The sequence below is a fragment of the Piliocolobus tephrosceles genome, unplaced genomic scaffold (genome assembly GCF_002776525.5).
Source record: "Piliocolobus tephrosceles isolate RC106 unplaced genomic scaffold, ASM277652v3 unscaffolded_108, whole genome shotgun sequence".
In the NCBI taxonomy this organism is placed as follows: Eukaryota; Metazoa; Chordata; class Mammalia; order Primates; family Cercopithecidae; genus Piliocolobus; species Piliocolobus tephrosceles.
In genome coordinates this window covers 1,894,583-1,920,400 of record NW_022291865.1, presented here as the reverse complement: position 1 = coordinate 1,920,400, position 25,818 = coordinate 1,894,583, and the positions used below count along the sequence as shown (strand labels likewise).

The window sequence follows — 25,818 nt, the reverse complement described above, 5'->3', positions numbered from 1 at the left end:
TCAGCCTGTCTTTTGAAGCTTTGAAACCAGACATTAGCCGCTTCTTTCTAGCTCTGAAAATCCTAGATGACACCTTTTTCCAGTGGAAGCCTGATTTGTCTACATTGAAATTCTGTTGTTTAGGGTAGCTACCTTTGTTATCTTAGCTTTAGCTGTATCTTTTGGATAACTCGTTACAGCTTCTCTGTCAGCACTTGGTTGCTTCACCTTGCACTTCCATGTTACTGAGAAGCTTATTTCCTTAAACCTCTTGAACCAACCTCTGCCAGCTCCAACTTTTCTTCTGCAGCTTCCTCACTTCTCTCAGCCTTCATAGCATTGAAGGAAATCAGGGCTTTGCTCTGGATTAGTCTCTGGCTTAGGAGAATGTTGTGATGGTTTGATCTTCTAGCCATACTGTAAAAACTTTCTTCATATCATCAAGAAGACTGTTTTGTTTTCTTATCATTCATGTGTTCAAGGAGTAGCACTTTTAATTTCCTTCAAGAACTTTTCCTTTGCGTTCACAGCCTGGCCAACTGTTGGGCACAAGAGGCCTAGCTTTCAGCCTTTCTTGGCTTTCAACACACCTTCCTTGCTAAACTTGAGCGTTTCTAGCTTTTGATTTAAAATGAGAGACTCTTTCTTTCACTTGGACACTTAAAGGCCATTGTAGGGTTATTAATTGGCCTAATTTCAGTATTGTTGTGTCTCAGGGAATAGGGAGGCCTGAGTAGAGCGAGAAAGGTAGGGGAAAGGTTGCTTGGTGGAACAGTCAGAACATATACATTTATCAGTTAAGTTCGCTTTTCTATACGGGCAAGGTTCTTGGTGTACCAACACAATTATTATAGTAACATCAAAGATTACTGATCACAGATCATCATAACAGATAATAGGAATAATAATAATGAAAAAGTTTGAAATATATATAGCACGGTTTGATTTGTAGCCTAGCACATTGGCCAGTTTTTGTAAATTTTCCATGTGTGCTTGAAGAGCATGTATATTATACAATTGTTGGGCATGGTGTTTATATATTACTATTTATCAGGTTTGATACTTGTTCAAATCTTCTGTGCCCCTATTGATTCTATTTTTCCACTTTTTTTTTTTTTTTTTTTTTTTTTTTGAGACAGAGTCTCGCTCTGTGGCCCAGGCTGGGGTGCAGTGGCCGGATCTCAGCTCACTGCAAGCTCCGCCTCCCGGGTTTACACCATTCTCCTGCCTCAGCCTCCCAAGTAGCTGGGACTACAGGCGCCCGCCACCTCGCCCAGCTAGTTTTTTGCATTTTTTAGTAGAGACGGGGTTTCACAGTGTTAGCCAGGATGGTCTCGATCTCCTGACCTCGTGATCTGCCCGTCTCGACCTCCCAAAGTGCTGGGATTACAGGCTTGAGCCACCGCGCCCAGCTTATTTTTCCACTTGTTTTAACAGATACTAAGAAAGGCAAGTTAAACTTTCCTGCTATGAGTATGGATGCCTTTTTCTCCTTTTAATTCTGCCAATTTTTGTTTTACATATTTTGAGGCTTTATTATTACATGCATACGAAATTAGAATTGTTAAAACTTCCTGGTTCATTGAACCCTTTTTTCATTGTGAAGGATTTTTCTTTATCTCTAGTAATGCTTTTACTTTAAAGTCTACTTTGTCAGGCATTAATTAAGCTAGCTTTCTTTGGGTTAGTGTTTGTATTTTTATCTTCTTTTCTTTTTTACTTTCAGTTTTCTTTATATATTTCAGATGTGTTTTTTATTTAAAAAAATTTTCCTTTTGCTTTGTTTTAACTTTGTTTCATCACAATTTTGGTCTTTTAATTTGATATTGTGGTCTGCTTATATTTAATGTAATCACTAATTTTATTTAGGTTTAAATCTGTTATTTTGTGTTTTCTCTTTACCTTTCCTATTTTATGTTCCTTTTTCTTTACTTTGTCTTTTGGTTTGATAACTTTAAAAAATCATTCCATATTTCTTCTCCACTAGCTTATTATTTACACATTGTCTTACTATTCTGGTGGTCACTCCAGAGATTACAACACAGACCATTGACTTATCAAAGTCTAATATTTACTGGTTGTTCTGCTTCTTCCCAGACAATAAACCTTATAAGACTTGAACTCAGTTTGTCCCTTCTTGACTTAAATGCCATTTTTATGGCTCTTAATTTTTAAAGAATATCCTACCTTTTATCTCCGAGTTCCTTCTACTTCAAGAATAATCTCATTTTCCCTCTAGTGTAGATCTGCTATTGAAAAGTTCTATTTTGACTTGTTTGTTTGTTTGAGATGGAGTCTTGCTCTGTCACCCAGGTTGGAGTGCAGTGGCGTGATCTCGGCTCACTGCAACCTCCACCTCCTGGGTTCGAGCAATTTTGCTGCGTCAGCTTCCCGAGTAGCTGGGATTACAGGCGCCTGCTACCACACCCAGCTAATTTTTGTACTTTTAGTAGAGACAGGGTTTTCCCATGTTGGCCAGGCTGATCTTGAACTCCTGACCTAAAGTAATCCACCGGCCTCGGCCTCCCAAAGTGCTGGGATTACAGGCATGAGCCGCAACGCCTGGACTGCTTTTCTTATTCTTGAAGGTAAAGTTCACTGAGTATAGAATTTTTAATTAATGGCTATTTTCTTTTAGTCGTTAAAAATTATACCATTGTCTTCTGTTTCCACTGTTTTTGCTGAGAAGTCTTCTCTTAGTCTAATTTTTTCAATATTTTTCCTTTAGTCATTGAACAGTTTATTATGATCTACTTAGGGGTAGATGCAGGATTTTAAGAAATCATGCTGGGATTTTTGAATCGTGCTTTTGTATCTTTTTTTATCAGTTTTAGAAAGTTCTTAGCCATTACCTTTCCTTTTTTTCCCCCTCTTCCCTCCACTACCATTACTGCTTATAATATTCCTTCTACCCCATTCTTCTCTTGGGACTCTAATTACAGGCATGTTAGGCCTATTCTCTGTATACTCTGTGAGTCTTACCGTTTCTTCTATATTTAATTAATTAATTAGACATGGAGTCTTGCTAATGTTGCCCAGACTGGTTTTGGACTCCTGGGCTCAAGGGACCCTCCTGCCTCAGCCTCTCAAGTAGCTGAGATTATAGGTGTGCACTACCACACCTAGCCTCCATTTTTTTTTTTTTTTTTTTGAGATGGACTCTTGCTCTGTCACCCAGGCTGGAGTGCAATGGCTTGATCTCGTCTCATTGCAACCTCCACCTCCCGGGTTCAAGTGATTCACCTGCCTCGGTCTCCTGAGTAGCTGGGATTACATCACGTGCCACCACCCCCAGCTGATTTTTGTATTTTCATTAGAGATGGGTTTTACCATGTTGGTCAGGCTGGCCTTGAACTCCTGACCTTGTGATCTGCCCACCTCAGCCTCCCAAAGTGTTGGGATTACAGGCGTGAGCCACTGCACCCGGCTGCCTCCATATTTTTAATCTTTTGTCTCTCTGCTAAATTTTGAGTATGCTTCTGATCTGTCTTCTTGCTCACTCATTCTTTCTTCAGCTATATCTAACCTGCTATTAACCTTTATATTGAGTTTTTATTTTCACTTACAGTATTATTTCTCAGATATCCATTTTATTATTTCATTTTAGTTTCCAAGTTTACAATCTTGTCTTTCACCTCCTTGAAAATAGTAAGCAGAGTTACTTTTTTTTTTTGAAATGAAGTTTTGCTCTTATTGTCCAGGCTGGAGTGCAATGGTGAAATCTCAGCTCACTGCAGCCTCTGCCTCCTGGGTCCAAGTGATTCTCCTGCCCCAGGCTCCTGAGTAGCTGGGACTATAGGCTCCTGCCACCACATCCGGCTAATTTTTTGGTTTTTTGGTAGAGGTGGGGTTTCACCATCTTGGCCAGGCTGGTCTTGGAACTCCTGACCTCATGATCTACCTGCCTTGGGCTCCCAAAGTGCTGTGATTACAGGCGTGAGCCACCAAGCCTGCCCCGCTGCCCCCCCCCCCCCCAACTTTTTTTATTTTGAGACAGAATTTCACTCTTGTTACCCAGGCTGGAGTGCAATGGCGTGATCTCCACTCTCCGTAACCTTCGCCTCCCAGGTTCAAGGGATTCTCCTGCCTCAGCCTCCCAAGTAGCTGGGATTACAGGCCTGCACCACCACGCCCAGCTAATTTTGCATTTTTAGCAGAGACAGTGTTTCTCCATGTTGTCCAGGCTGGACTCAAACTCCTGACCTCAGGTCTGCCTGCCTCAGCCTCCCAAAGTGCTAGGACCACAGCCATGAGTCACAGCACCCAGCCTTCAGAGTTACTTTTAAATTGACCTGGTAGCTTTGGTATCTGGGTCTTTCTTGGATTGCTTTCTATTGACTATTATTTTTGTTGGTTTCATTTATGTTACTTTGTTATTTTCGGTGTAATTGTATTTAGTAATAAGCCCATGAAGTTACTTTGTTTTTGAATCTCTAATACAGGGATTCTCTAGAACAGTTGGGAAGGCCTTTGGGACTTGGTTAGTAACCAGCCATGAAGATTTACTTTCATACCCATAGGCTCCTCTTCACTTACCTAAAGCCTCCCCATTCTATAGTGGCTAAATTTAAGTCTCACTTCTTCTATAGAGCCTGCCCTGACAACACCTCTGATCTCCTCATGTATCATCTTTCCAACTTCTGTGGCGCTTGGCCATATTGTCTTGTGTAGTGTAACTTACCATGATTGTAAACTGTGGGAGGGCAGAGACAAGTGTACTGTGTATTTTGTATGCCAAACCGAGTCTGCCATCTTGTGGGGAAAACAACACTGGCCTACCTCAGGGACTTTGTGAGGGCCAAATAAGGTAATATATGAGAACAGTTCTTATAACCTATATAGCAGAATTGTAAGGAATTATAGTTGTTGTTAGCATATGATCTATATGAATTATAGACCATAATCTCTGTGAGAGCAGAGACCTATATTCCTAGAGCCTATCATATACCTGACAAGAAGTTTCCAATAAATATTTCTTGATTTAATTTATTATCTGAATGAATTTGGCCAGATTCCCTCATTTTTGTCTATTAAATAATATGAAAAAGGAATGATAAAGTTAAAGACTTACAAGAAAAGGTTAAACTTTACCAAAAATTTCATTTAATTTCTTTTTCCTGTTTCACAAATCCAATAGGTTTATCTCAACATGTAGTTACCAATTACAAGCAAGTAATCCGACTCTTGGAGGAGGGAATTGCAAACAGGTAACAGGTTTGTTTGTTTCTATCATTCTTTTATCCTCACACTCCTATCCTGTGTTCCCATTTCCCTTTGGGGAGTGTATAATGACACTTAAAATTGTCTCTGTGTAGAGGTGTTCCCAACCAGGAGGCTCTTCCCAGAACAGTAGTGTTCCCAGGTTAAGGGGTGGTGACTAAGATTTAGTCTCTTCTCACTAGTAATGAAGCTGGAATCTGTTCTGGACATAGTAATATTAGGCAGTAAGCCCAAGGAAGTTACTTTACTTTGTTTAGAGCTTCTAAATTTGGAAGAAAAGATTCTTACCTGCATTGTCCTCTCCTTAGGTTTGATAGATATAAGGACGAATATAGTGTAAAAGTTGCAGAAAACCATTTTTTTTCTAGTTTTGCATACTTATAAGGTAGCCCCCCAAAAGACTGTTTTGAATCTGCTATGAATAACCAGGTGCTGTAGATTCCCCTAAAAGCTATTGTAAATTGTAATAACGTGTCGTGTTGTAAATTACTATGAAATACCTAGAATATTACTAGTAAATGTCCCTAAAAAGGGTTTTTTTCCCTGGGATAAAAAAGTCTATAGAGCCTTCTATTTATCCTGTTAATATCAGGACCAAGTTAATTGAACATAAAGGAAGAAATTTATATTTAACATTCTCCTGAGCTTCATGGAACTCTCCTGGAGACACTTGCTTCTAGTCTTCAGGATACCCTGAGCTCCGTGATTTTTCAGTGTCAGACTTGAATCATGAGACTAGCCTCTAGATTTTGACCCTTTTCTTCAATTCTCCAGATCCTCTGAGAACAGAACACAGTGAGATGCTCTTAGATAAGGGAAAACCTCTCCTGACTTTGAATGTTAACACTGTAATGGATTTCTAAGGGAGATATGAATTCTACCTGGCTTAAGCATGATATTGATGTGATTTGAGATCTCATTTCCAAGATCTTTCTGACACTGTAGAATTAATATTTGATTAATAGAATTTGATTAAACACAGAATATTAATTCAAAACTTACCTTCTCTTTGAGGTACCTTCTCAGCAAGCTCTCTACATCCACTTTTCATATTAAAATGGATCTAAGAATAAAATAAAATAAAGTAAAAGAATAAAATAAAATAAAATGGGTCTATCTTGGGCCTGTTCTTCCAGGTTGATGACGTTCTAGTCTTCATTTCTCTTGACACTCGAATTTTTGCTTCTATTGCTTAAAAAAAAAGTTTCAGTGTAGTTTAGTATGAAGCTGCACTCCTTTTTATTCTCAGATAGCACCTAACGTGCTGCTTCTGCCCTCTTTGGACTATTCCTCTTTATGAAACTGAACTAAATGTGATTCTTATCTGTGAACCTCAGCACTAACATTTTTTGTATTCCCTATAGATTCTTAAGAATCCACCATGTGTGAACAATCCTCGTCCTAACAGTTTTTCCTTGTATACACAGAATCACAGCAGCCACCCATGTTCATGAGGCCAGCAGCAGATCCCACGCCATTTTCACTATCCACTACACGCAGGTTGGTAACCCCTTATGTTTGGTGAGATTTCTTCCTCTCCTTGTGCCTTTAAACCACTTTCTTGTCTTCCTTCCTATTTCTGTTTGTTTTTGATACAGGGTCTCACTCTGTTGCCCAGACTGGAGTGCAGTGGTGTCATCTTGGCTCACCACAACCTCTGCCTCCCAGGCTCAAGTGATTCTCCTGCCTCAGCCTCCTGAGTAGCTGGGATTATAGGCACGCGCCATCACGCCCAGCTAATTTTTTTTTTGTATTTTTAGTAAAGATGGGATTTCACCATGTTGGCCAGACTGATCTCAAACTCCTGACCTCAAATTATCCACCTGACTCGGCCTGCCTAAGTGCTAGAATTACAGATGTGAGCCACTGCCCCCAGTCCTATTTCTTTTCCTTTTCTTCTTTTCACATGTATAGGTCCACTGATAGAACCTAATATTATAAACCAGATTTACACACAATCCATTAAGCTGTACACCCAGAATGGGTAGAAGCATTTTATAAAGACTAATCAAAATATCTTCTGCTTGTGTTTGTTTTTAACATTTTACAACACTTTCAATTTGTGTGATCAGTGTGGACATTTAAAACAAAAGGTTAAAAAAATAAGCATTAAAATGAAATATTAGAAGATTCACTTCCATTATGATGGAATGAGGAGGTCAAGTCATATCCCCAGAAAGCAACTATAAAGCTGGACAAAATCCTTTCTGTGGTCTGAAAATAGATTAAAGGAATGTAACAAAGTGAGGAGCACCACACCCAAAATAAAACAATGACCAAAAACTTCCTAAATTTGTGAAAATCATTTTAGAGATCTAAGAAGCTCAAAGGACTCCAAGTAAAATAAACACAAAGAGATCCACACCTAGACACATCATATTTAAACTGTTGAAAGACAAAGAGAAAATCTTAAAAACAGCTAGAGAAAAGTGACTCATACAGGAGAACAATTACATGATGAATGGCTGACTTCTCATCAGAAGCATTGAACCCTAGAAGGCAGGGTGCTGAGAGAATGTAAAAAACTGTCAATAAGAACATTCTCAGATTGGGGGGGGGGGGGAAAGGTAGAATTTATTGGCAGCAGACTTACCTGACAAGAAAACTAAATGAAATCTTCTAGGCTGAAAGAAAGTGATATTAGAAAGTATCTTAAATCTATAGGAGATAATGAAATATCTGGGAATGGTAAATGTGTGAGTAAATATAAAAAAACCTACATTCTTTCTCATTTCTTCTTCTAACGTCAATAAAATAAGATTACGTAAAACCACAATTATAACAATGCATTTTTGTACATTGTAATATATGAAAATAACAGCACAAGGGAAGTGAAATATATATTTGAGTTTCTATATTTTACAGGAATTAAGTTAGTATTACTTTGCAGTAGATCATAAAGGTATGTATAGTAATCTGGAGAGCAACTACTAAGAAAATAGCTCAAAAACATAATTTTAAAAATCAGCATTTCTTCTGCCACCTCTGGGCAAAAAAACCCAACAGAAGTTAAAATGGTACATATTAATAAAAATACTTAACAGTTAAAGGCAGTGGAGGAAGAGCAGGAACAAAGGAGATATGAGACATAGAAAAAAGAAAAATCAGACATGGATGGTTCTGAGCACATCAATAATTATTAAATGCATTAAGTGTGAATTGCCTAAGGTACAAATTTGCAAATTGCATAAAAGCAAGACCCAACTATATGCTGTCTATAAGAAACACACCTTAGAACCACAGACACAGGTTGAAAGTAAAAGGATGGGAAAAGATATACCATAAAAATAGTAACCGTAAGTCCTAGCCAGAGTAATGAGACAAGAGAAAGAAATAAAGGGCATCCAGACCAGTAAAGAGGAAGTCAAACTGTTGCTATTTGCTGACAACATGATTGTATGTCTAGAAAACTCTAAAGATTTATCCAAAGAGCTCCTGGAACTGGTAAATGAATTCAGTGAAGTTTCAAGATACAAAATTAATGCACATAAATCAGTAGCCCTGCTGTATACCAACAGCAAGCAAGCTGAGAAATCAAGAACTCAACGTTTTTTTACAATAGCTGCAAAAAAAAAAAAAAACTTAGGAATATACTTAACCGAGGAGGTGACAGACCTCTACAAGGAGAACTACAAAACATTGCTGAAAGAAATCATTGATGACACAAACAAATGGAAACATATCTATGCTCATGGATGGATAGAATCAGTATTGTGAAAATGCCCATACTGCCTAAAGCAGTCTACAAATTCAATGCAATTCCCATCAAAATACCACCATTGTTCTTCACAGAACTAGAAAAGACAGTCCTAAAATTCATATGGAACCAAAAAAGAGCCCACATAGTCAAAGCAAGATTAAGCAAAAAGAACAAATCTGGGCCAGGCACAGTGGCTCATGCCTGTAATTCCAGCACTTTGGGAGGCCAAGGCAGGTGGATCACTTGAGGTCAGGAGTTTGAGACCAGCCTGGCCAACATGGTGAAACCCGCCTCTACTAAAAATAGAAAAAATTAGCTGGGCGTGATGGTGGGCACCTGTAATCCCAGCTACTCGGGTGGCTGAGGCAGGAGAATCTATTGAACCTGGGAGGCAGAGGTTGCAGTGAGCCGAGATTACACCACTGCACTCCAGCCTGGGCAACAGAGTGAGACTTTGTCTCAAAAACGACAACAAAACCAAATCTGGATGCATTACATTACCCAACTTCAAAGTATACTAGAAGGCCAATAGTTAGCAAAACAGCATGGTACTGGGACAAAAACAGGCATATAGACCAATGGAACAGAATAGAAAATGCAGAAATAAAGCCAAATACTTACAGTCAACTAATCTTCGACAAAGCAAACAAAAATGTGAAGTGGGGAAAGGACACCCTATTCAACAAATGTTGCTGGGATAATTGGCAAGCCACATGTAGGGGAATGACACGATCCTCATCTCTCACATTATACAAAAATCAACTCAAGATGGATCAAAGACTTAAATATAAGACCTAAAACCATAAAACTTCTAGAAGATAACATTGGAAAAATCCTTCTAGACGTTGGCTTAGGCAAATACTTCATGAGCAAGAATCCAAAAGCAGATGCAACAAAAACAAAGATAAATAGATGGGACTTAAATAAAACAAAAATTTTCTGCACAGCAAAAGAAGTAATCAGAGTAAACAGCCCACAGAATGGGAGAAAATCTTTGCAATCTATGCATCCTACAAAGGACTAATATCCAGAATCTACAAGGAACTCAAATCAGCAAGAAAAAAACAGTCCCATCAAAAAGTGGGCTAAGGACATGAATAAACAGTTCTCAAAAGAAGATACACAAATGGCAACAAACATAGGGAAGAAAAATGCTCAACATCACTGATTATCAGGGAAATGCAAATCAAAACCACAATGCAATACCACCTTACTCCTGCAAGAATGGCCATAATCAAAAAATCAAAGAAGAGGTTGGGTCGGTGGCTCACGCCTGTAAACCCAGCACTTTGGGAGGCTGAGCCAGGTGGATCACCTGAGGTCAGGCGTTCGAGACCAGCCTGGCCAACGTGGTGAAATGCTGTATCTACTAAAAATACAAAAATTAGCTGTGTGTGGTGTCACGCTCCTGTAGTCCCAGCTACTCATGAGGCTGAGGCCAGAGAATTGCTTGAACCTGGGAGGCAGAGGTTGCAGTGAGACAAGATCACGCCACTGCACTCCAGCCGTCTCAAAAAAAAAAAAAAAAAAAAAGATGTTGGCATGGATATGGCGAAAAGGGAATGCTTTTACACTGTTGTTGGGAATATAAACTAGTACCACCGTTATAGGAAACTGTGTGGAGATTCCTTAAAGAACTACAAGTGGATTTACCCAGAGGAAAAGAAGTCGTTATATGAAAAAGATACTTGCACATGCATGTTTTAGCAGCACAATTCACATTTGCAAAAATATAGAACCAGCCCAAATGTCCATCAGTCAATGAGTGGATAAAGAAAATGTGGTATATGTATACTGTGGAATGCTACTCAGCCATAAGAAGGCATGAAATAATGGCATTTGCAGCAACCTGGATGGAATTGGAGACCATTATTCTAAGTTAAGTACTTCAGGAATGGAAAACCAAACATATCTTCTCACTCATAAGTGGGAGCTAAGCTATAAGGACACAAAGGCATAGAATGATACAAAAGCGTAAGGACACGTAGGCATAAGGACACAACGGCATAAGAATGATAAGAATGGACTTTGGGGACTTGTGGGAACGGGGGGTAAGGGATAAAAGACTACACCTTGGGTACAAGGTACACTGAGTGATGGGTGCACCAAAATCTCAGAAATCACCACTGAATAATTTACTCATGTAACCAGACACCATCTCTTCCTCCAAAACCTATTGAAAATTTTTAAAAAGTAAAGCATAAGAGAACTGGAGTGGTATTTTAATGTCGGGCAAAAAAAATAGGTTTTAAGGCTGGGCACGGTGGCTGAAGCCTGTAATCCCAGCACTTTGGGAAGCTGAGGTGGATGGATCGCCTGAGGTCAGGAGTTTGAGACCAGCCTGGCCAACATAGTGAAACCCCGTCTCTACTAAAAATACAAAAAAAAAAAAAATTAGCCAAGCATGTGGTCCCAGCTACTTGGAAGGCTGAGGCAGGAGAATCACTTGAATCCAGAAGGCCGAAGTTGCAGTGAGCTGAGATTGCACCATCACACTCCAGCCTGGGCGACAAGAGCGAGATTCCGTCTTAAAAAAAAAAAGGTGGTTTTAAGACAAATACTAGAGACAGGAATGTTTCATAATGACAAAGGGTCAGTCAGTACATTGAAGAAATATAACATTTATAAATCTAGGCACTCTGAACAACCAAACCTCAAAATACGTGAAAAAACTGATGGAATTGAAAGATTAAAATAGACAGTTCAACAATGGTTGGATATTTTAGTACCTAATTTCCAGTAGTAGGTAGATAACCAAACAAATCAGTGAGGAAATAGAAGATTTGAGCAACATTATCAAACTATGTGACCTAACTGACATTTTCAGAACACTTCATTCAACATCACAGAATACACATATTTTCAAGTGCACATGGAGCATTATCTGAGATAAACCCTATGCTTCCTAAAGCTAAAGTAACCAAGATAGTGTGGTGGTAGTGTTAAGATAAATAGATTACGGGAACAGAATAGAGTCCAAAATAGACTCATACATATATAGGCAACTGATTTTTAATAAAGTTGCAAGGGCAATTCAGTGGAGAAACTATCTTTTCAGCAAGTGATGGGAGACCAATTGGATGTCTATATGAAAAAAAACTTTGATCTATATTTTGCACTTTATCGAAAAGTTAACTCATTGAATCATAGATCTAAGTGGGAAACCTGAAACTATTAAACTTTAGAAGATAACTTAGGAGAACCTTTGTGATTTTTGATTAGGCAAAGGTTTTATAGATATGGCACTGAAAACACAAATTGAACAAAAATACAAATTGAAATTTGGAGTTAATCAAAATTTCAAACTTTTGTACTTTTATAATTTTTTTTTGAGACAGGGTCACACTCTGTAACCCAGGCTAGAGTGCAGTGGCGCAATCATGGCTCACTGCAGCCTCAACCTCCTGGGCTCAAGCGATCCTCCCGCCTCAGCCTCTGAAGTAGCTGGGACTTACACGTGTGTGTGTATACACTTACAGTGTACAAAATAACTTTTTAATTTTTTTTTTATAGAGACAAGATCTTGTTATATTGCCCAGGCTGGTCTTAAATCCCTAGGCTCAAGTGATCCTCCTGTCTCAGCCTCCCAGAATGCTGGGATTATAGGCATGACCCACCACGCCTGGCCTTTTGCACTTTTTTTTTAAATAATGATACTGAGTCTTGCTCAGTCTCCAGGCTGGAGCACAGTGGCATGATCTTGACTCATTGCAACCTCCACCTCCCGGATTCAAGTAATTCTCCTGCCTCAGCCACCTAAGTAGCTAGGATTACAGGCACACATTACCATGCCTGGCTAATTTTTGTATTTTTAGTAGAGACGGGGTTTCACCATGTTGGCCAGGCTGATCTCGAACTCCTGACCTCAAGCAATCCAGCTTGCCTCTGCCTCCCCAAGTCCTGGGATTACAGGCATAAACCACCGTGCCTGGCCCCTTTTTTCTCTCTTAAAGACACTGTTAGGAGAATAAAAAGAAATGCAGGCCAGGTGCAGTGGTTCATGCCTGTAATCCCACAACTTTGCGAGGCCGAGGCGGGTGGATCACTTGAGGTCAGGAGTTTGAGACCAGCCTGGCTAAGATGGTGAAAACTGTGTCTCTACTAAAAATACAAAAATTAGCCAGGCTTGGTGGCATACATCTGTAATCCCAGCTACTTGGGAGGCTGAGGAGGAGAATTGCTTGAACCCAGCAGGTGGAGGTTGCAGTGAGCCGAGATCGTGCCACTGCACCCCAGCTGGGTGAAAGAGCAAGGCTCCCTCTCAAAAAAAAAAAAAAAAAAAAAAAAAAACAGATAGGTAGAACTTTGCTAAACATACATCCGATGAAGGAATTATATCCAGAATATATGAAGAACTCTAAACACCATAAGAAAACAACTCAAAACAATGGCAAAAATTTTAAACTGACATTTCACTAAACAAAATAAGCTAGTGACAATTAAGTACATGCAAAAATTCTCAACATTCTTATTCATTAGGGAAACACAAATTAGAACCAAACAAGATACCGCTACCCACCTTTTAACATGCCTAATATACTAAGTATCAGCAAGTTGCATAGGAGCAGGAGTTTTCATACACTGCTCTACTGGTGGGAATGTAAATGGTGTAACAACTTTGGAAAAGCGTTTAGCAGATTTTTTTGTTGTTGTTTTTGTTTTTTTTTTGAGATGGAGTCTCACTCTATCACCCAGGCTGGAGTTCAGTGGCATGATCTTGGCTCACTGCAACCTCCACCTCCCGGGTTCAAGCGATTCTCCTGCCTCAGCCTCCTGAGTAGCTGGGACTACAGGCACATGCCACCATGCTGGGCTAATTTTTGTATTTGTAGTAGAGACGGGGTTTCACCATGTTGGCCAGGATGGTCTCAATCTCCTGACCTCGTGATCCACCCGCCTCCGCCTCCCAAAGTGCTGGAATTACAGGCATGAGTCATCGTGCCCAGCCTAGCAGTTTCTTAAAAAGTTAAATCTATAACTACCATATGACCCAGCAATTCTACTCCTAGGTGTTTATCCAAGAGAAATGTCCACAAAAAGATGTACACAAATGCATAACTGTTATTTGTAATTACCCCAAAATGGAAACAACCCACACATCTATCAAAAGGCAAATGGATAACTATGGCATATCCACACAATGGAATAATAGCAGTAAAAATGGATAAACTATTGATGCATGCCTTAACATGGATGAATCTCAAAATAATTATGTACAGTGAAAAGAGCCAGACATTGTATGATTCTATTTATATGAAACACTCTGAAAAGGCAGACTTTCAGACATAGAAAGTTAAGTGATTGCTTCAAGCTGTCAATGGGAACAGAGATTGATTGCAAAGACTTGAGGGATTTGGGGATTATTTGAAATGTTCTAAAACTACATTCGGTTGATGATGTATAACATGAACAATTTCTAGTCGGTGCAGTGGCTCATGCCTGTATTCTCAACACTTTGGGAGGCCGAGGCGGGCAGATCACCTGAGGTCAGGAGTTTAAGACCAGCCTGGCCAACATGGTGAAACCCTGTCTCTGCTAAAAATACAAAATTAGCCAGGCCTGGTGGTGCATGCCTATAATCTCAGCTACTTGGGAGGCTGAGGCAGGAGAATCAATTAAACCTGAGAGGCAGAGGTTGCAGTGAGCTGAGATCGTACCATTGCACTCCAGCCTGGGTAACAAGAGCAAAACTCTCTCAAAAAAAAAAAATCCCCAAAATTAATTTCTAAAACAAAGTAACAAAATCCACATTGAATCAGGGTGGGGGTCAGAGTAGTTTCTTCTTGGGGGCTGGATGCCACTAAATAGAACTTATAGGGCAGAGTTTCTGCCCGGGCAAGGTGCTGTGACTTAGGTTACCAAGAGGCCATCAGAGGCCACCCACATGCTGTGGCTCTCTGCTGGTAAGAGTCAGAGCCCCCTGGGAGGGAGTTGAGCATTTGCATGGTGAATTGTACTGAAATTCCCAATGCCCCTGAAGGTTATGCTTAGTGAGCTTCATGGAAGTTTGCTTAGTCTGTAAGTTTTGGTGTTTTTGTTTTGTTTTGTTTTTAAAGTGATGATCCAGGGCCCTATTGATTTTATCTGTCAGATATTGAGAGATATCTGGTTTGCATCACATTAGAATACAGATTTGTTGAGTAAATTGGATAAAAATCCAAAATGTCACCTTGGTTAGAGGAATGTTTAAGGGGAAAACAATACAAATTGTTCCAAATGACAGGCTTTAAATGTGCTTTCTCCTCTAGGCAATCCTGGAGAACAACCTCCCTTCTGAAATGGTTAGCAAGATCAACTTTGTGGACCTAGCAGGCAGGTAATTAGGATTTCAAAGCTAAGAGGAATTACTCTTGTAAGTGTTTTACAGGGAATAAGCTCTTCCAATCTTTTTCACATTTCAGTCATCCTGAGAATATTACAAAAGAAGCTCTTCGAATGCTAGGTTAAGAAGTTATTTTCTGGGGGCTGAAAAGTTCCTATACATGAGGGATTCTAAATCTTGGTTGCACATTAAATCAATCACCTGAGAACCTTTTCTTTTTTGAGACAGTCTTAATCTGTTGCCCAGGCTCCAGGCTGGAGTGCAGTGGTATGATCATGGCTCATTGTAACTCTGAACTACTGGGCTCAAGCGACCCTCCTGCCTCAGCCTCTGGAGTAGCTGGGACTACAGGCACATGACACCACATCTGGCTTTTCTTTTTTTTTTGTAGAGACAACATCTCATTATGTTGCCCAGACTGGCCTTGTACTCCTGGCCTTGGACGATTTATCTGCTTCAGTCTCCCAAAGTGCTGGGATTACAAGCTTGAGCCACTGCACCTGGCCACCTGAGGCCCTTTTAAAACTCCCCATACCTATACCTCAGATCAGATACATCAGATTATTAGTGAGATTGGTGGGAGTGCAAGCATCAGGAGATTGTTAAATCTGCCCAGGTGATTCTAATGTATAGGAAAGATTAAAAAACCACTGCTTTCAGTGAAGGTAACTGAATTAGTACACCTTTTCTCTGATTTACTATTGATTTTATTTTCTCTTTATTTAATATTGATTTCTATGCAGTTCTTAAAAAAAAAGTTTTAGGCCGAGTGCTGTGGCTCACGCCTGTAATCCCAGCACTTTGGGAGGCTGAGGCAGGTGGATCATGAGGTCAGGAGATCGAGACCATCCTGGCTAACACAGTGAAACCCTGTGTCTACTAAAAATACAAAAAAGAAATTAGCCGGGCGTGGTGGCAGGCACCTGTTGTCCCAGCTACTTGGGAGGCTGAGGCAGGAGAATGGCGTGGACCCAGGAGGTGGAGCTTGCAGTGAGCCAAAATCGCGCCACTGCACTCCAGCCTGGGCGACAGAGCGAGACTCTGTTAAAAAAAAAAAAAAAAAAGTTTTACTTGATGGTGCACATCTATAGTCCCAGCTATTCAGGAAGCTGAGGTTGGGAGGTTCACTTGAGCCCAGGAGTTTGAGGCCAGCCTGGGCAACATAACAACATAGCTCAACCCCATCTCTAAAGAAAATAAGTTTTAAAAATCTTGAAAGGTTGAGAAGATACTGCCTTGTAGGTATTAGAAGAGAGCATGCATTATAATTACATATGTATTTAAAAAGAGTTAGTCTTGAGGGGGATAATGTGATCACAAGAAAGTGTAAGATGAAATAAGGCAAATTTTCTTATTTTAAAACAGATAATTAATATGATACAGTATTCCCTTAAGAACGGAGTGCTGTTTGAAAGAAACTATTAGCCAATTGGAAGTGTGAATTTTTAATATTTCCTTAATATTAATATTTCCTTTAATACTTTAAAAAGAAATTCAAAACTGTTGTCAGCTAATGACACAAATCCCATAAAGCTATAAATACATGAATTTAAAACAATAAAGATAGAGAAGTGAATATACCAAAAAGTCATGCTAATATCATAATTGCAAATGAGCATTACATTTAGCATAAAGTGTTCTGACAGTCAAAAACAGAAACCTAAAGAGTTATTCGATTTTTATTGCCTGAGAAGCAGAAAAAGTCCAGTTCATTACAAGATGGTAACATTTTTTTCTGAAACTGAATTCTGAAAGGAATTTATTATGTGAGTCTTTTACAGCATGATATACAGAATAATGGATAATATTTTTCAACAGTATTATAAAGACAATGTTTTTTTTGCTTTTGTTTTTGTTTCTCATTGACTGTGTTTTAGTGAAAGAGCAGACCCCAGTTACTGTAAGGACCGCATTACTGAAGGAGCCAATATCAACAAGTCCCTTGTGACTCTGGGAATTGTCATCTCCACCTTAGGTATTTTGCTGATAGATAATAGGACTGGGAGGGAAACTTTGGAAAGTAACTCATGTTTTCATGTTGTCACAATAGGGTAGACACAGGGTTCCTTTTGGTAAGGTTATCTTCTAGTTTGGGGCATGAAAAATTGATATTTGTCCTTGGTTTTAGAGTAGAATGCTATCTTACTACCATCAGTTCTAAAAGAGGGGAGTCTAAAAAAATTATGTGGCTCAAACATTTCGTATCCTAAGTCTGAAGTCTTTAGGAATCCCTAAAATACTCTATTCTATGCAGAAAGGGATTAGGAAATATGATAGTTAAGTCTGTGTTCTCCAACCATTGTTTTGTTTTAATATATTTGCTTCATAATTCTTTCTTTCTTCCATTTTCTTTTTTCATCTTTTAAGCCCAGAACTCCCAAGTTTTCAGCAGCTGCCAGAGCCTCAACAGCTCAGTCAGCAATGGTGGTGACAGTGGAATCCTTAGCTCTCCTTCTGGGACCAGCAGTGGAGGGGCACCCTCCCGAAGGCAGTCTTATATCCCATACCGAGACTCTGTGTTGACCTGGCTGCTGAAGGACAGCCTTGGAGGCAACTCTAAAACCATCATGGTTGCCAGTGAGTGGGATGCCAGAGCTGGATCTGTGTTGGGACTGGTACTGTATCTCAGAGAAAGGGCCATGGCCACCCAGGTTTCTCATTTCATCAGGGGTCTTATACAGCATGGGCAGTAGTATCAAGGCAAGTGAATAAGGGCTGGGATGGATGGGCTGGCATGTTTTTAAACTTTCTTCTTCTACCTCAGCGGTGTCTCCTGCACACACTAGCTACAGTGAGACCATGAGCACACTGAGATATGCATCCAGTGCCAAAAACATTATCAACAAGCCACGAGTAAACGAGGTGAGACCTTTTCAGAAGTCCTGGTCTGATATAGTTTACACAAAGCTCTCCTTATTTTTTTTTCTCTCTTGTTGATTTCCTTCTCTTTGTACTCCCCTCAGCTTTCCAGACTTGTTCTCCAAATGGTGAGGGAGTAGAATTCTTTCTTGTACTGTCATCTCCTTCTCTCCTATCTCTATTGCCCTTCATTCAGTAACCTTTTATGAATAACTTATTTTAGATACTTCCCTAAGGCCATTCCTCTTAAGATTCCTTATTTTACCATTATCGCTCTAAGAAAGGTCATTTATTTTTTATTTTATTATTTTATTTTTAGAGACAGGGTCTCACTTTGTCACCCAGGCTGGAGTGCAGTGGTGCAATAATGGCTCACTCTAAGAAAGTTCATTTAAAAATTTGTGTTTACTGCTTTTATTTTGAATTTATGTTGATTTATTCCTGTGTTTTTGTATTTGTTTGCCTGTTTTGAGAAGGGATCTTGCTCTGTTGTCCAGGCTGGAGTGCAGTGGCACTGTTGTGGCTCACTGCAGCTTCAACCTCCAGGGCTTAAGCGATCCTCCCACCTCAGCCTCCTGAGTAGCTGGGACCACAGGTGCATGCCACCACATTAGGCTAATTGAAAAAAAAAAAAAAAACTTTGTAGAAACAAGGTCCCACAATATTGCCCAGGCTGGTCTCAAACTCCTGGACTCAAATGATCCTCCCACCTCAGCCTCCCAAAGTGCTGGGTTACAGGTGTGGGCCAAGGTGCCCAGTCTTATGCCTGTGTTTTTTTATGCAAGTTGTCTGTGTTTTATTTTTCTCTTTGCAAATTGCAGTGACTTCTCTGTTTTGATATTAAAAGGAGAGTGTAGGAATTCACTGGTTTTTGTTTATCTTTTAATGTTTTTTCTCTCTGTTGTTTTTCTCCTCTGCCCACACAAAACTATTCATTGGTTTTTCAAAGCTAAATGAGAATTTTTCAAATGTTCCTTCACAATTTCAGTGAGAAGTTCCAGAGCAGGGATCATAGGTGGTGGCCAGACACACACTACATATATATATATATGTATACACATATATACACACACACATATATACATATATGTATATACACACACACATATATATAACCCATATGTAGACTGTTTTAAAAAGGCAATGTAATTAGGCAGTATTAGGCTTAGTCACAATACAGGAAAGTTAACACCTACTACCTATACATGCCCTAGCTTTTGTGTTACCTGCTTGACCTCTAGGGAAGTGATTCTCAAATTTTAGTGTGTATCAGAATCACCTGGAGAGTTTGTTCGAACACTGCTGGGCCCCAGTCCTTCAGAGTTTCTGGTTTAGTAGGTCTGGGGTGGGCCAAAGTGTACATTTCTGACAAGTTCTTAGGTGAAGTGGATGCTGCAGGTCCTGGGACCACAACTTGAGAATGACTGACCGCTGTAGAGCCTACTCCAAAGGAGTAATCTACCTCTTCCAAGCCAATTGCAAATAGCATTTCACAGCTGAGTGGGACTTGATAACAATCAGCGGTGATGGAGTTCTCTCTGTTTCAGGATGCAAACGTAAAGCTGATTAGAGAACTCAGAGAAGAGATTGAAAGACTGAAAGCCCTGCTGCTGAGCTTTGAACTGGTATGCCGACAGTCAGAACCTTTCCATACTTAAGTGAAATTCTCCTTCTGAGCCTCTCTTCTCCATAGAGTCTGGGCCCTGCTGCATTCCGTGTTCTCAGTTGACTCTCATGAGGCAGAGACAGGAGCAAAGACAAAACAGAGATTTATCTGATTTCTTGGTGTAGCTTCAGGTGGTGTGGGCATTTTTTCACTTTATCATCCCTTGTCTTGTGCCTGAATGGTCCTTGCCCTGTGTGGGCAGGTACGGAGAATGGGGCCCTTTAGGAAAATTTATTTTTATTTTCCATCTTTGTACTAATATGAGCCCAAATACGTAGGCTCCTGATTTATTTCTCATTTTAATGATAAAGTCTTTCCTTTATCTGCACCTCATCTTCCTTCACAAGTGTAAGGGTGGGACCTACCTGAAGTTCAGACCAGGAAAACATCAAAGCACATCTCTATCTTTGTGCAGAGAAACTTTGGTTCATTGAATGATGAAAAGGATGAAAACCTGAAGGAGCTGGTTCTCCAAAATGAATTGAAGGTGGGTGTGTTGGGTGGACTCAGTAGTGCTTTACATCACCCTGGGAGCTCCCTCCATTATTCCTGGGCTAGGTAGGGTTGCTCCCTTGGCAGGGCAGAGAAGAGCTGTCTAATTTGAAGACAATGTTTGTTTCCTTTAAGCCTTGACCAGGGGATGTGTTTGCCTAGGGGAGTGTTAATGGCTTTCTGACTTTGTGTTGTTCTCTCAGGGATTCATAAGTCCTTTGGATAGTGAGAGTAGCCTGGGGGGAAAAGACTGTTTTCTTGCCTGTAAATCAGTCAACCTTCATTGTTTGAGGACCAAATAGGTTCTCAGCATGTTGCTGCAAGAGGTACAGAGAGGTCCCTGCCCTCAAATGGTTTGCAGTCTAGTTGGAAACACATTTAAAGAATAGTGTGTTTCATGAACCATGTGATTTAGATGAAAAGAGTCTAGGGAAGGAATAAATCATTATGGTTTGGGATTTTCAGAGCAGACATCATATGTTGGTGCTGGAAGGCAGAGAACTGACCTTGAACTAGCCCTGGAAGGTTTGCTGGGGTTGTTACATAGGGAGAAGGGGTAAGGCATTGGGTGAGGGAGGGATAACATAAGCAAAGCCTTGAAACTGGGAGAAGGAAGGGGTGTCAGAGGCCACGTGGAAGCACACACTGTGAGGAAGACTAAGCTGGTTAGAATGGGTGTTCATGGTAGAGGGTAGTGCAGGAAAGGTTAGGGCAAGTTTAGAAGGTTTGAACTTGGTGTAAACAGGATTAATAGCTTCTTGAATCAGGTTGGTGACATAATAAAGGAGTATCTTTGGGAAATTAATATGATAGTTGTATGCATGGTGAATTGAAAGGTGGGAAGACTGGAAGCAGAGGACCAACCAGGAAAGAGACTACTGTAACCCAGTGAGGGCAAGGACAAGACATTTTGGAAAAGTAGAATAAATGGTGATTCCCAGAGACTTTTTTAAAAATTAATTTTATTTTTTTTGAGAGGGAGCCTCACTGTGTCACCCAGGCTGGAGTGCAGTGGCATGATCTCAGCTCCACCTTCCAGGTTCAAGTGATTGTCCTGCCTAAGCCTCCCGAGTAGCTACTACAGGCGTGCACCACCACACCCACGTAATTTTTGCATTTTTAGTAGAGACAGGGTTTCACCACATTGGCCAGGCTGGTCTTGAACTCCTGACCTCAGGTAATCCACCCACCTTGGCCTCCCAAAGTGCTGAGATTACAGGCATGAACCACTGCACCTGGCCCCCAGAAATATTTAAAAGGAAAAAATGGTGGGCAGTTGTTTTTGTTGACAGATTAGATTTATTTTTATTTTTTTATTTTTTATTTTTATTTTTTTGAGATGGAGTCTCACCTTGTCACCCAGGCTGGAGTGCAATGGTGCAATCTCAGCTCACTGCAACCTCCGCCTCCCAGGTTCAAGCAATTCTCCTGCTTCAGCCTCCCGAGTAGCTGGGATTACAGGCTCACACCACCACACCCAGCTAATTTTTGTATGTTTAGTAGAGGTGGGGTTTCACCATGTTGGACAGGCTGGTCTTGAACTCCTGACCTCATGATACGCCTACCTCAGCCTCCCAAAGTACTGGGATTACAGGCATGAGCCACCACACCTGGCCTATTTTTTATGATTTTGGGATGGAGTTTCACTCTTGTCATCCAGGCTGGAGTGCAGTGGTGTGATCTTGGCTCACTGTAACCTCCGCCTGCTGGATTCAAGCAGTTCTCCAGTCTCAGCCTCCTGAGTTGCTGGGATTACAGGTGCCCACTGCCATGCCAGGCTAATTTTTTGTATTTTTAGTAGAGAAGGTGTTTCACCATGTTGGCCAGGCTGGTCTCAAACTCCTGATCTCAGGTGATCCACTCACCTCAGCCTCCCAAAGTGCTGGGATTACAGGTGTGAGTCACCACACCCGGCAGATGGGTTAGATGTAAATCCTACAACCAAATGTTTCAATTTCTAATATTCTGTTGCATCATCCTCATATGTCATTAGAGTATCCTGGCCACGTTAACATTTTGTCACCCTTACTAAACCTCAAGACTAAATAACACGTCTAGAAGTTTCTCTAAAAAATTCCTCCTTCAGTCATGTATTCTGATTTTTGGTTCAGAAAATATCATCCCTCTATACTAAGAGATGAAGTAGGTGAGCCGAAATCATTCCAAACTCATGAGCATACTTCCATTATGCAGGCCAGCTGAGCTGGACTTGAACCTTCCCCTTGTTGACTGTATCATCTTAGGCAGTGTAGGAATAGGTGATGAAAGCTAGCCAGGGGGCAGCTGTGCCAGGTTGGCTGAACTGTAAGCCAGAGTACCCTGCCACTCACCAATGCCAGGGGTCCCTATCCAACCCAGCCCTTTACAGGTACCCTGTAGTTTCCTGGTTTCCAAACTTCAACTCAATGATTATTAAAATAATGTTTCTAGAGCACATAAAGTACTCGTACCTAAACCTGGCATAATTTTTTTTCTTTTTTTCTTTTTTGAGATAGAGTCTCACTCTGTTGCCCAGGCTGGAGTGCAGTGGTGCCATCTCGGCTCACTGCAAGGTCCGCCTCCCGGGTTCACACCATTCTCCTGCCTCAGCCTCCTAAGTAGCTGGGACTACAGGTGCCCACCACTACGCCCAGCTAATTTTTTGTATTTTTAGTAGAGACGGGTTTCACTGTGTTAGCCAGGATGGTCTCGATCTCCTGACCTTGTGATCCGCCTGCCTTGGCCTCCCAACGTGCTGGGATTACAGGCGTGAGCCACCATGCCTAGCCAACCTGGCATAATTTTTTTTTTAAGTATTCCCTTTATGAGAGAAATACTTAGCTACATCTAATTTTTTTTTTTTTTTTTTCCCCTGAGCTTCCTCAGTTCTTCCATTCCCAGGATAAGCTCATTGCTTAGGCATCAGTTTCCACTAAGAGAATAAAAAGGACCCTGCATTTATCACTGTGCATGTCCCTAAGGCGGTCTTACCTTAAGCGTGGATATATTTACTCTTAAAACTCTGTTCCTGGTACACATTAAGCACTCAGTATTTTACTGTTATTGTTTTTATTGTCTTATTACATGATCTTCCAGACAATTTCCATATAGTCTTAGTTCCACCTGGGGAAATTCCTCTCAGTGCTTTGTGGTTCTGTGAGCCATGTGCAAGCTTATATGATAGCTCAAAGTACTGTACTTTGGGAAAGAAGTGTTAGGTCATAAAAGGATTCCCAAGTATGGATCATATAAAAGTGGGGTGGGGAAAGGGAAATTATAAACACAGATGTCTAACATCCTGATTAATTTTTTAAAAATAACTTGAAAATAGCATTTTTTTTCTAATTATGAAAACAGTACATGTTCATTGCAGAAAACTTTAAAAATAACGTTTATTGAGGGGTCTTCTGTTTATACAAGTAACACTTGCTTATTGAAGAAAACTTGGAAAACACAGCTTGCAGTTGGAGGAGGTAAGGGCTTCTGTGGGGCTTTGAATAGTATCTGTGAGGAGCACAATAAAGTAGTACCCTGGGGAAATAGGAATAGATGTAATGACTTCTGACCTTTAGTGTGTTCCCCATGCTGAGTGTCTCAGATCACCTCCTATACCTCTGCAGGTAGACCAGCTGACTAAAGACTGGACCCAGAAATGGAATGATTGGCAGGCCCTCATGGAGCATTACAGTGTGGACATCAACAGGAGGAGGGCTGGGGTGGTCATCGACTCCAGTCTGCCACACCTGATGGCCTTGGAGGATGATGTGCTCAGCACAGGTGTTGTGCTCTATCATCTCAAGGTGAGGAGGCTAGTATATCCTTTTCTTCCTAAGCCACTGGCCCCAGAGGTCAAGGAGGGAAAAGCTAGGAGTAGCAGCCATGTTTCTGTGAATTGAAATCAAGACAGATGCCACAGAGCTGCCTTCAGGTTTGTTCTCAGGAAACTGGTCTACCTGACAAATGTGATCTATTTTGCCTTTGTATGTATAGAGCAGAAGACTGGAAATCAGAATAATTGTTTTTCAACTGCAGCTACTGTTGTTGTTATGTAACTTACTTTTGTTCTCTTTGCCTTAATTTTCTCATTTTAAAGTAAGAATGATGCTTATCATATTCCTTTTCTGGCTTACTGAAGCATAGGGGTACAGTCATGGAGAGTGAAACCCTAACCTCAAGATACCATTAGTGCTCCTAAACTCTGCAAATACAGACTGCTCAAAGGTGGCTTTCAGGCTGGGTGTGGTGGCTCACACCTGTAATCCCAGCATTTTGGGAGGCCAGGGCGGGCGGATCACTTGAGGTCAGGAGTTCGAGACCAGCCTGGCCAACATGGTGAAACCCCACCTCTACTAAAAATACAAAAATTAGCCGGGCGTGGTGGTGGGTGCCTGTAATCCCAGCTACTCTGGAGGCTGAGGCAGGAGAATCACTTGAACCCAGGAGGCAGAGGTTGCAGTGAGCTGAGATCACGCCACTGCACTCCAGCCTGGATGACAAAGTAAGACTCTGTCTCAAAAATAAATAAAATAAACAAACATAATGTTCAAAAACGGTGGCTTTCAGAGACTAAAGGGGGAATTCAGAAGATTTGAAAGTTTTCTTCTGACAGTTCCCCACTTCAACCCCAAATTAACAAACAGTACACCTCCCACTTCTCCATCACTACATTTACCTGGAAAAGGAGACAGAGAAAGTAGGTAAAGGAGCTTAAAACATAGGGAGGGTCCAAAGAGCTAGAGTGGTGTGATGGTGGGGGAAGAGGGGATGACAGGCATCCATCTAGAAAAAGATTGAAGTTAAAGCTTCCAAACAGCACCTGGCCCACCTGGCTCTGTGTCACCTGGAGGCCAGTCTGCATTTCTGAGTGAAGTGGTTTTGAGAATTAGAGACCTATGGTAGAGAGAGTCTTTCGTCTTTTTCTCATCAGTGTGTTCTGTGGGAGGACAGTTCCTATGGACAGCAGAACGTACTTCACATGCTCAAAATCCCTGTGCTCACTGAAAAGCTAGTTTTCATTCTCATAATTATCCCCAGCTGACATTTAAAAAGAACAAAGAAAGAGTTTCTGGGGAGTATGTAATGCTGCTGTTATCCCTGGAGAAATTGGCCTCCTTCCTAGTGCTGCAGAGCATATGGAAGTGAGATGTTAGCAAAGCTCATCAGGGTTCTTAGGATAAGCCCTTTGGAAAGTTGTCAGAGACTGAGCTTCTCAGACAGAAAATTTAAAGTAGCTTATTTTCTGGTACATGGGGCATAAATTTTCTTAGTGAAAGTGCCTGAGGCAGAAGTGGCTGACAACTTTTACCTTAGCAAGAGAACTAAACACCAAATGGCTGTATAGATCCTCCCATTAGTCAGAACCACAGAGAGGCTGGAGGTCAGGAAGAGACCAGAGTGATTACAATGGTCAGTATTTGAGTAGAACTGATCTGATATATGGATTGGATGTGTAGTGAATAGATAAAGCTAGAAATCAAGTAGTAGAGCTTAGGGTAGCAGCAGAGGGTTAAAGGACATGACTATTAGATTGAATCGTAGACATGGAGATGAATGATGACCTCACCTGAAGATAGGATTGCTGATTTTTTTTTTTTTTTTTTT

General features: G+C 40.7%; 1 protein-coding gene across 4 annotated transcripts in view; it reads left to right on the top strand.

The window, feature by feature from the left end:
* Positions 1 to 25,818, top strand: part of LOC113219526 (stAR-related lipid transfer protein 9) — a 158,823-nt gene that overhangs the window by 82,644 nt on the left and 50,361 nt on the right. For all 4 annotated transcript variants that reach the window (XM_026447878.1, XM_026447877.1, XM_026447875.1 and 1 more), the window contains 9 exons: positions 5,117 to 5,186; positions 6,627 to 6,699; positions 15,148 to 15,215; positions 17,099 to 17,196; positions 17,589 to 17,798; positions 17,986 to 18,083; positions 19,628 to 19,705; positions 20,162 to 20,233; positions 23,838 to 24,017. In XM_026447878.1, the coding sequence (XP_026303663.1) occupies positions 5,117 to 5,186; positions 6,627 to 6,699; positions 15,148 to 15,215; positions 17,099 to 17,196; positions 17,589 to 17,798; positions 17,986 to 18,083; positions 19,628 to 19,705; positions 20,162 to 20,233; positions 23,838 to 24,017 (947 nt within the window). The remainder of the gene's footprint in view (positions 1 to 5,116; positions 5,187 to 6,626; positions 6,700 to 15,147; positions 15,216 to 17,098; positions 17,197 to 17,588; positions 17,799 to 17,985; positions 18,084 to 19,627; positions 19,706 to 20,161; positions 20,234 to 23,837; positions 24,018 to 25,818) is intronic.